The sequence below is a fragment of the Dama dama genome, chromosome 12 (assembly GCF_033118175.1).
Source record: "Dama dama isolate Ldn47 chromosome 12, ASM3311817v1, whole genome shotgun sequence".
NCBI classification, from domain to species: domain Eukaryota; kingdom Metazoa; phylum Chordata; class Mammalia; order Artiodactyla; family Cervidae; genus Dama; species Dama dama.
In genome coordinates, this window is record NC_083692.1 from 46,427,697 (window position 1) to 46,439,742 (window position 12,046).

Genomic DNA, 12,046 nt, shown 5'->3' on the forward strand with positions numbered 1-12,046 from the left:
CAAAATTACATGTTTTTACTTGTTTGTTAACCTAGTTACACTTAAAATAGGATAATTTCAAGTTACAACAACTTGCCATTAGGATTTAACTATTAAATCTGTAAATCTGTTAGAAAATAATTCACCCTCCCTATATCAAAAGATGAAATAATAATTTTTTAAAACAGATTTTTAAATATTTCAGTAAAGTGGTATAGCTTATGTAAGGTTGTACATTCTGTGCTCAGCAAATGTTTACTAGACATCTCTTATGTTTCAGGAATGTAATGGGAGTTTAAAAAGTTAAACTATCACTGAGGCATTGTCTAGAAGGATTTCAGATGAAGAAACTGAGAAAAGTTGAGGATTAGCCAAGGGGAATATGCACTGTATAGTACTTATGTATAAAGATCATGAATCCCTGAAAAGTGATAAGTTTCCAGGAAAGGGGTTATGTTTCAACTGAGTTTTGAAGACTGAGAGGCAGTTAGCTGGACAATGAAAGTGATAACTTGTTTTAGGGGAAAGAAACTGAAAATGCAAAGGCTCACATTTAAAAGAGCATGGGATGAAAACTAAATAGCAAAAATTTACTTGTGGCCAAAGTATAGGATGTGAATCAGGACTGGTGAGCCATGAATTTGCAGTAGACAAAGATCTTTTTTTCTCAAGTGGGCAATGGGTGAAATTAGTGGGTTTTTAAAGGAGAATGGAGATGATCATATTTCTATTTTAGAAAGGTTTTAAAGGGGATAAGAAAGGAGTCAAAGAGAACAAAATTGGTTAATTGATAATTAATAAAAATATGTATTCAGTGAAAATATGAATGAACACTGAATGAAACAATGAATGAAAAGTTAATGAATTACTACAGTTAGCAGCTGAAAATTAATAACTTCTGAAAGATTACCCTTATTCAGTCAAATGATTGATATAGAAGCCAGTTAGAATGGGGGACTATTTCAAAATACTAGATATATGAAATCAGACTTTGATTAATCATAATAGTTTTCCAGGAAGTTTGGTTTGACTTGTTTTCAGCGTATAATACTATAATTCTGAAAAATAAAAACTTTTTATTTTACCTTCAAGCATTTATGTTCTTTATTTCTGTTTTACTCTATTGGTTAGGATTTATGGAAATAAATTAAAATATTGTAGTGGACATTTTTGCCTTTTAATAACAGGGATATCCTAATATTTTACACTTAAGTTGATTCTGAAAGACATTTTTCAGCATATGAAACTTAACTCATTCCAGTCTAAATAGGTTAAAAATTATTTGGAAGGTTTTGAAATTTTATCAAATAGCTTGTATGCGCCTACTTAAATGCAGATATGTATTTTATGATCACTTGATGTCATTTTATAGTAGTCAATGATTTTTAAATCATGCTTTTGAAAAAATCTTCATGGCTATGATATTTTATTTTTCTGATACAGTGCTGAATTTTATTTTCTGTATTTTGTGAAGTATTTAAATATTTATGGCCATATTGCTTTATTATTTTATATTGTGCCTACTGTGCTTTATATTCAAAGATATAACCATGGGATAGTGTAAAATCTTCAAAATATTACACAAAAATATTTAGTTATATTGACTGGTTCATATTTCATGGGTCAAGAAAACAAATAATTTCAGATTTTTATCAATAAAAATCATCATTGAATTACATGTCCTTGAGCAAATCGTTCTCTCTCTGGGACTCATCTGTGAAAATAAGGGGTCTGGGATATAAGAACTGTAAGGTTCTTAGAACTCCAGTTCTAGCTTTCTGCAAACTTGTGTTCACATGGAAATCCCTCTGGCTTTATGCTAAAAAACAGTAGCTGTGTAATTTAGAAATGGGCCATGCTATGATGACCCTTGAATATTTAGACTTGAGTTTCAAAAAGAAACAAAAAATTTGAAAAATCACAAGTCCATCATTCATCTACTTAGGCCCATGAGCAATTGAAACTGAGAAATACTGACTTTGTGATTTTATCCTAAGTTATACTGGAGAACCATGGACCAACCATCCCTCACTGTTTTGTTCAACTTACTTGAAACATTGAATCCAAAGAGCAGCAGATGGGGAGTCAGAAGCCCTGGATTTATATCACTCTGTAATTTGGTGGTTTGGGAATCTTAAGTCATTTAACCCCTTCAGGCATCAGATTTCTTATTTGCAAGGTGAAATATACTTAATCTTTTAGTTCTAAAGTTCTATGATATGAGAAGCAATAAATAATCCCATAATAAAAATTCTTTAATTTGTATAGTCACCTGGGGTTTACTTTCACATATATTGATCTTAATTGATCCTCTTCACAAAGTTTGGAGGCAAAAAGCAAAGTATTAGTTATTAATTATTATTAATTATTTCAGAGTTAGGTCTAGACTCCAGACCATTTGGTAGTTTGCCCAGTGTGCTTAGCAAGTAGTGGAGTCCCAGCTGGAGCCTAGGCATTCTGATACTTCAACTGTTCTTTTCTTTTAATGACACATTGTCTTTTGTTAAGCTCTGTAATCACCCTTTTATACTTTTCAAGCATTCTGGCACATTTTCCAACTCTTTAAATTGCAGGGACCAGCTATCCTTCTTCCCTTGGGGTTCATTTATAATTTTAAACTATATAACATTAACGCTTTGTTCATGTATATGTTTAAATGATTTCTTGAAAAGTACTCCATCTAACATTTATTCCTTCTTTTCCTGATTCTCTTTCAGATAGCAGTTCTGTGGATGAAAAGGTTTTAAATCATACTTTTTCTTCCCTCGTGAGGGATCTTGTCTTTTTGTACATGTTTGTTTGTGACATATTAGACCTGTTTTGGTTCTTCGGTTTTAGTTGTGAACTGTGCATGTTATCCCAGCTTTCCATTCATTGGTTGTCCTTTAAGTGTGCCCCAATCTGTTGCTTTTATGAAGAGATAACACCTTGCCAGCTTCGCTTACTATAGCTTACACTTGCCAACCTAGGGGTCTGCTACTGTCAAATGCACCATCTGTTGTTAAGTCTGGTGAATCATGATCTCTCTGACTGATTCATGATCTTCACTGCACATACCAAGTTTTAAGGGCAAATGGTATTGGAATATGATATTTTCCTTGACTCTGCCAGTGCTTTTGTTTGAATGCTGACAGCTAATTTCAAAACCTCCACCCATAAAAACACAGTAGCTTTGACTTGGAGCTGACCCTGCTTAGCATCTGTCATACTAGGTGTTACGTGTCTAGTGCAGTTGACGCGTGTTCCAAATTCATGTGTACATAGCTATAGGATGCTAAAAGTCTGTTTCTTTTGTTTCTCTCCATTTTCATTTAAGGCTCGGATAGTAAGTGGCAATGATGTGGATGCTTCCAAATTCTCTGCACTACAGGCCTTTGGTGGGTGAGTACATTCATAACCTTCCTAATTCATTCCATTCATCAATGTTTCTTGGCTGTGCTCTCAACATAGGTATTTTGAGTGCAGAATGTTGCATGATGGTATAATTAGCTTGCCTTGCTGTTGCTTTCTTCTTGCAGTAAAATAGTTTTATAGTGCTTTTTAAAAAGTATATAGATTTGTGTATATTTAAGTTTAATTATGAATAAATGTATCTGTATATAAAGAAGAAAATTGAAATCACCTAGCCAAAATAGATCATTCCGTAGACAAGACATAACCATATAATTTTAATTACTAGTACAGTTAATACAGTGTTTTGATATGCTTGTTTGCACTTAATGACATTTGCATGAGAATATCTTTCTGTTTCAATAAGTCAATCAATGTAATCATTTTCTGCAATTACATTTGATGGGTGTATAAAAGTATTTAAAATGTGACCACAAAATAATGTGTTAATTATATTTTCTATGTAAAACACTTAACAAAGATCTACTTTAATGCCCCTAAAGATACAATTTGGCTCATGTGTTGTTAGGCCTTTTTCTGTGTGGTTGCATATACATGCATATATATATCCATATATACATGAATATACATATATATGTTGTATATATTTTTATAGAATAAATAGTTTTGTATATCCCTGTACATTGAACATAAATGCCAACACACGGCCATTCTATAAATAAACAGTAACTTAGTGTTCATTTAATAGTGGGTATCATCATAGTTCTTTCATAAATAATGACTCATTTGTTCTTTACAATGGCTCTTTGAGGTAAGTACTATTTTGACCACCATATATATAGCAGTTAAAAAAAAAAGGACATTTCTCTTCGTACAGCTAGTAAGTAGCAAAGTGAGTGTTCAAACCCAGTTAGTTCCAGAGTCTGTGACCTTAATCAGTAATACTGTCCTTCATCTTCAACTTGTGGGTTTCTTTTTCCTTACCGTTTCTTTTTTACTGCTTGACAACATATTAGTACTTTGGAAAACTTTCCACCTCATTATTTATACGTAATGGAAATTTTTCAAAATATTTATATAATATTTGTTCATTCTTATATTAATTTTTCCAGAATATTTCTAAGCATCATTATTGTAAATGATACTAGAACAGACGTATAATCAGTTTCCAAAGTGTAGTGTGTGGACCAAAGCTTATGCACAGGATAAAAAAATTGTTTTTTAAGTATTGCAATTTGAACACATCTGTGTATAATAAAAATAGAAGCAAAATTTAGATATATGTTTTAGGTTGTGGCAAAGAAATAGTCTCAGTTATGTTTTATAGTATTTTCATTCCTTTAAAATGAATCTTGTTAAGTAACATCCACATGCTATTTACTGTAACCCATATGAAAAATTTTGTTTCAATTTTAAAGCTCCAACATAATAAAATCATTTTATTTGGATTTTTCAAATAAGTAAGATATTTGCTATATATACAGTCCTTTTGATGCTCTTTAAATACATGAGGAATTGCATTTATATTGGAATATCACAATAATTTAAATCTGTTATGAAAACTGACTGTGGCAAAAGCTCACTATGGATTAGTTATAGAAAAGTCAGGTAGTAAATGGATTATCCTCTCCCCACTAAACCATATATACTTTCTTTAATTACTAAAAAGTGACAGTGTGATACATCAAGTGGAAGTATTTATCTTAGAAAATAAGTTGAATTTCAATTTAATTTTGGAAAAAAATTGTATGTCATAGTCTTAGAGACTTATCTGAGTTTATGATATTACAGTTCTTGCAGTTCCTACCTTCCTGTGGCATTCATCACTTAATAACAACTTGCTTTCCTATCTCACGTCTGAATATGGACCTTCATCATTGTCAGTGCAAAAGAGTTAGTCTACCTAAATGTTTTGTTAAGTGTATGCTGTGTAAATGTCTAGCTACAGTAGTTCATCTTTGCATTTTGATCCTTTCCACATTATTTTTCTAGAAACGTCCTCCTTCATGGACTTAGCAAGGGATTTTGGAAATATGGTGGTATGGGAAAGGGGTGATAATTTTTAGTCATCAGAAAGAGAATTTTCTGTTACCTGAAAATAGATTGCTCCTGAAGAACTTGAAGAATACATTTAAATGCAAATTTTCAGTCAAATTGTCTTCCAGAAATATTTGTTTCTTATTTTACTTTCCCTATAAGTATTTAAATATATATTTTAATAAAGCAAATTGTCGCTATAATTCTTAATATTAAAATTTCTATTGTCTTGGGAAACTGAGACTGGAGCCGACTTTGAAAACAGGGAGTCGTTGCTGTTTCGGGACAAGGCTGCTGCATCCTTCACCCTCTGCCTTCAGCACTCCTGGTCAGTTCAGAGACAGACCATGGCCATCCTTCCCTCTCACATCTCAAGTGTCAATAACAGTCTATATACAATGAATATACAATAACAGTCTATATACAATGAATCCAGGTAACGTAGTTAACAATACTGCTAATTTCTGTTCATCTCTCTGTACAGTTCCTGTAACTGTTGCTGGAAAAGACATGCCAAAGTCTTATTTTTCCTATCTGTCACAGTATAATTCAGACAGGTTCTGGGAGAGGAATTGGGAGAGAGTAAAAATGGACAGAAAAAGAGAGAAGGTTGTAAATATGCTTGTTTCATGCCAAAGTTTTATTTTTCCTATCTGTCACAGTATAATTCAGACAGGTTCTGGGAGAGGAACTGGGAGAGAGTAAAGATGGACAGAAAAAGAGAGAAGGTTGTAAAGATGCTTGTTTCAGTGAAATCATACATTTAACATTTTACATTCTAGTATTTTTGTGAGTTTGGTAGCTTTTGTCATTATGTAAGCTAAGGGTCTTACCAAGATACAAAAATACGAGACCTATTGGGAGAAAACCATCTCAGATAAAGTGGAGAAACAACAGGGGTAGGCAGGAAGTGCCTTGAACCATGATGCAGGTCTGATAACCTGGGAAAGGAGAAGGAAGGAAGGAAAACTAGGCATGAGAAGCCTTAAACTGACTGCAGTGAAACTGCATGAGACTACAGCGAAGTGTCAGTCAGCGGGGAGTCCCAGAGAACAGGCTGGCTGTCAGAGGAGTCCCACCCTGAGCATCCGCGGCTGGTCTGTTATGCCCATTCATTGGGTGGCAGCAGCTTGGGGAGAGAGTGGCCTGGGTAAATAAATGCTGCAGTTGGTCCTGGAGGTGTGTTAACTGAAGGCTGTCATCCAACTACTCCTAGAAGATTTCTCTGAGGAATATCTGAGTGATATGTGCCCGTGGCTGCCTGGCATCTGATAATTTGACATCACTTGAATGTCAGTTTGATGCCACTTCTTTAATCAGTGACAGTGAATGAAGGCACGTAAGTACCTTCATGAATCACTTTCAGAGTTAGACTGCCACTCCCTTGGGGCTTTAATTGCATTTGCTTAAGTTCACTTTTCCCTGGATGTTTGTAGCCAGTTTTATTTTATTTTATTTTTTTTTTGAAGTTTAGTTGATTTACAATGTGTGTGTTTCAGGTGTATAACAAAGTGAATCAGTTATACATATGCGTATAGTAATTTTATTTATTGCATACTGGGGAGCATTTCAAGGCCTCTCTCTATACTTTTTCCTTCCTAGTCTAGAGGTACCAGTCGTGTCGCCACCAAAATTCAGGAAAGTCTATAAAACAGTGATGGGGGTAGCAGGAAAAACACATGTAGTTTGAGAGAAGAGAGACTCATTTTTGTTCCCTTCTTTCTTCAGTCACCAAACTTTATCATGGTAGTTCTCATGGAAATAAATTCTCTGAATCTATGTTAAGAAAGATTTATATTCTGCCTGTGCTTCTGAGCTATGCTATAGCCACTCTCCTTAACCCCAGGAACCTGGTGTTTGCTTTCTAACCACTACTAGGATTATTGAACCTGTTAGAAAAGAGGTGATGTTGAAAGAGGTAAGAAAAAGAGAAAAGGGAGACATACTATTGAAGAGCAGTATCTTTTCTATATGACAAATAGAAAAAGATTAGCTTCTGTGTTGACCTCCCTTTCAAACAGATAAAATTGCTTTAAAAAATATGAAATGTGCCAAGATTTCCAAGGTTCAATTATTACCATGAACAAATAACTTAGTGAATGTGAGCAAGTCAATCATTAGTCAGAATTCTGAACAGTTCCTTTGTATTTAAGTTTACCTTGATTAAAGTCATGATTTTTGTTGTAGTTGTTACACTGGACACAAACTAGGTTGTACAATATATGGATATAACAGGTTTAATATACTGTTTCATATTTGTCATAGTTCTCACATTGCTTTTATATTCTCTATAAAGTTTAGGATCCTATATTCTGTCCTCATGCCTTCTTCCCCACTGCTAGTCTCGACCTCCATGTTTTGTCTGGCATGAAATTAGTCACATAATGCAGAAGCTAAGATTGTTCTTACTCTTAAGGAGCTCTTAACCCATCTTGTCTCATAGTTACCCTGGTAACTGAGAACTTTTTTTTTTTTCCCTATCTAGCCCATAAATTAATTTCTTCTGTGCCCCCTCAGGTAATTTCCTTTCTTTTAAAGGAAAAGGCCAGAAATTCTCCTAAGTCTAGACAACAGTTCTTTCCACTGCTATAAACCCTTTGCTAGGTCAGTGGTCCATCATGCATAAATATCCTTGCATGCTGTCAACCAGGCTTGCCAAGTACAAAGCAGTAAATGACAGCCCTCACATAACTTTGCTTCACTCACAATAGCAAATCACTCTTTGGGACAAAATAGAAGCCTTTTTCTTTCACTTTCCAGTTAGTTGTTTTCATGGAAGAACTCTATTTCCTCCCAGGGGATTTGGTAAAGGAGGGCACTATAGATTTAGGGAGAACTGAGTTAAGATTCAGTTCAATTCAGTTCAGTTGCTCAGTCATGTCCGACTCTTTGTGACCCCATGAATCGCAGCACGCCAGGCCTCCCTGTCCATCACAAACTCCCGGAGTTTACCCAAACTCATGTCCATCGAGTCGGTGATGCCATCCAGCCATCTCATCCTCTGTCGTCCCCCTCTCCTCCTGCCCCCAATCCCTCCCAGCATCAGGGTCTTTTCCAATGAGTCCACTCTTCACATGAGGTGGCCAAAGTAGTGGAGTTTCAGCTTCAGCGTCAGTCCTTCCAATGAACACCCAGGACTGATCTCCTTTAGGATGGACTGGTTGGATCTTGCAGCCCAAGGGACTCTCCAGAGTCCTCTCCAACACCGCAGTTCAGAAGAGGGCTGTTCACTGTTACATATGGGTCTGCAAACAGATCTGCTTTCATAATTCAGAGTTGTACAGCAATTCAATCACCACACCTGTACCTTTTTCAACTTAGGTTGCCATCAGCCTCGTTTTAGCTTTCAATACATTTTATCTAGGCAATTACAAGGTTATCTTCTAACTGATCTTCCTGCATCAATTTATTCTTCTACATTAATTCCAGTCTGTATGTATGTGGTTAAAGGCTAATCTTCTTAAAGTGAAAGTGGCTCAGTCACGTCTAACTCTTTGTGACCCCATGGACTGGTTAGTCCATGGAATTCTTCAGGCCAGAATACTGGAGTGGGTAGCCTTCCCGTTCTCCAGGGGATCTTCCCAACCCAGGGATCAAACCCAGGTCTCCTGCATTGCAAGTGGATTCTTTACCAGCTGAGTCACAAGGGAAGCCCATCTCCTTAAAGCACAGTCCTTTTCTACTGAAATATGTCTAATGGATCCTCATTTCCGCAATATAAAGTATGGCTATTTGTACATGGCTTTGAATGTCCTTCCTGATTTCTGTTTATCTCTTTTTACAACAAAGTAGTATTACTCCCTTTTCTTATATGTCATTCCTATGGCATATATTAATTTCTTAAGTTACATAACCTTCACAAGATTCATATCCTTGACTACTTGATTTTAAGCTCTCTAAAGGCACAGAGTCTGTCTTTTGTTATTTGGGTTTCCTTTTATAAAGTTTATGATAGTGTCTTGCCCATTTAGGACCTCATTCATAAGTTCATTTTGGTTTAGAATGACAGTCTCTTAGATCATTGCTTAGAATTATTTTGTAAGAGACTTGGGTCTATCATATTTTAAGAAAAAAGTATTCTTGAAATAACTGGATTGAGGAGGAGACACGTATGAGTAGTACTGAGTTTTTAAAGAAACTTAAACATCTCTCAAACTCAGCGTTACTAAGCTCTTAACAGAAAAAAAAAAAATCACCAGGCAATTTTTCTCATAGAAAATATAACCCCAGCTGATTAGGAGGACACTTTGCTTTGGATTATGAATCTTCTTTTCTATTTTGGAGTAATGTTTAAAGATTCTGCTGAGAAAATTTATAAACTATTACTCTAATTATGCTAAGATAAATTTTATCCCTTCTATCAGAAAACCTCACCACTTTACAACACTCTAGATATAAATTCACACTGTATTAAAGATTTCCTCTAGTAAACTCCATACTTGCAAGGAGAATTTTTATGATTAATCATTGAGTGATCTTTTTCACCTTGTTCTTTATAAAAGTAATAAACGGAGTCATCTTGCTTAATCCATTATAGAATGAATGAAACCTGGCATCTCATAACTAATGTCAGACATAGTTATGCCACTGCATAGTGATATCAGCTAGAAAATAATCCCATGTGAGACTGGGGTCCTCTAGTGCTCAGCACTCCGCCTGCAGTCCTCTTGCCAAGCAGACACATTATATTTTATAACCAAGATCTAGCCTAAACAGAGAACCTCTTAGCTAGGAAAGCTGACATCAGTAAGGCCATCAACTTTCTAAAACTCATTTATCAAAAAATTATTACTAAGCCATTAGTTTCCTGTGGCAAAAACAAAGCAAAACAAAAAACACCAAAAAACCCCCTGCCTATCTAACTTTGGCCTACAACCAGCTATGAGTTTCCTAGTTCATGTTGAGCTAAAATGCTTCATTAGACTCGTAAGTTCCTCAATATCTCCAATGAGAAAATCTTAGTTATTAGAGAGTCCATTTTTATGTTCACCACAAAGCCCAGCCACTAGGCTGACTCCTTCAATGTATGGAAAACCACCAGGTTTTCCTACAAAACTACGAAATACCAGGACCACATCCTTAGACTCTGTTAATAGGAAATACATGTTAACATAACATCTGTGGAAGGAAGATTTGTTATTGACTGCAGTCTGAACCAGATTTATGAACACCATAGTTTTCTTGGAGTAAATTATAAATAATTTCTTCTAGGTGTATTTTTTCCTACTTAGATGTTGGCAAATAATTCATAGAACTCATTCAAAGGATTAAGAAAATGAAATTGTTACCTCATTACTACTAGCTTATAGTTCACAAAGATAGAGATTGACACCTTTTTCATCTTCTGGCCTAGTTTGTAGCTTAACATTTTTTCTGACTCAGTAGTAAACTACAAATGCAGAAGGACACTCAATGCAGGGATACTGTGTAAGACTCTCAAATCTGGTCAGGATTTTAATGAAAAGATTCCTCCATCCACAAAAGACCTGATGTCTACTCTAAATGAGACCATTTTCTGTGCTGATAAAGCAGTGCATAGAGTATTCCTTAGCCAGATTATACTTGCATATTCTTATGAACCATTTAATAATACAACTTCAGGATCATTCTGGGTTGCAGGGTTTTATTCATCATATAACTTTCTCTATGGCTCAAAGGGTAAAAAAATCGCCTGCAATGCAGGAGACACAGGAGACGTGGGTTCATTCCCTGGGTCAGGAAGATACCCTGGAGGAGGAAATGACAACCCACTCAAGTATTCTTGCCTGGGGAATCCCATGGATAGAGGAGCCTGCTGGTTTACAATCCATGGGGTCGCAAAGAATCGGACACAACTGAGCAATAATATCATCACATAAAGGCCGCTCTCGTTTTTAAGAAAGATAGGTTTCCATTTCTGATTGAGAATATGCTTATGCTCCTTCATCCGTATCAGCTCTGGATGCAGCCCTTCATTCAAGGGAAGGAAACCACAACCACTACCAACTCTGAAACTTTGCTTTCCATAATTGTTTCACACAGCACTGGTTGGCTCCTCAGAAAGGGCCTGCTTTCCTATTTAACTTTCAGTGACTGCCAGTCAAAAACATACCCAACAAGAAGTCTGTCTTTCCCTAGTTTCTGAAAGCCTAATCCCAGCTCATTGTACTTGAAGTGGTCTTTAAATAAATCCCAGATAATGCACACTTTCCAAAGACTAGCTTTTGGTAAAGCCACCTCAGCTTTAGGGATTGAAGTTGCAATCTACACCCTCTAGCCCCTGAGGCCATATCTTTTCTCACCTTTGTGATTCCCATTCAGAAATGCTTTCCTTCTTCCAGACTCCTCATCTGAAAACCAAAATATCTTTTCAAGCTGGTACTTGCCATCCTCTCTTCTAACCTCAAGTATTGCAGGAGGACCCACCTCATTAATGTAGCAGTTCCTAGAGATAATCTAGCCTCAGAAAAAGAAATTCCTAGTTAAGAAACCTTAGGAGAGCATATTTGTTGGAGAAAAAAATTGCTATGTAGAAGCATATATTTCTAAAGCTTGATTTGTATTTAATTTGCTTATTGAACATCTGTGTTTTACTGTGCATTTTCAGTTCTTTAAAACAGATCTTTTGAGTTAAGTCTCTGGCTTGGCTTAAATTCATTAGAAAATCAATGAATCTTTAAAGATACACTAAATAGAATCA

The 12,046-nt window shown here is 35.5% G+C and overlaps 1 protein-coding gene across 2 annotated transcripts in view; it reads left to right on the forward strand.

Moving 5' to 3' along the window:
- UNC13C (unc-13 homolog C) overlaps positions 1-12,046 on the forward strand; it is a 609,739-nt gene that overhangs the window by 140,211 nt on the left and 457,482 nt on the right. For both annotated transcript variants that reach the window (XM_061158385.1, XM_061158384.1), the window contains exons 2-3: positions 2,697-2,719; positions 3,296-3,360. In XM_061158385.1, coding sequence (XP_061014368.1) covers positions 2,697-2,719; positions 3,296-3,360 — 88 coding nt within the window. The remainder of the gene's footprint in view (positions 1-2,696; positions 2,720-3,295; positions 3,361-12,046) is intronic.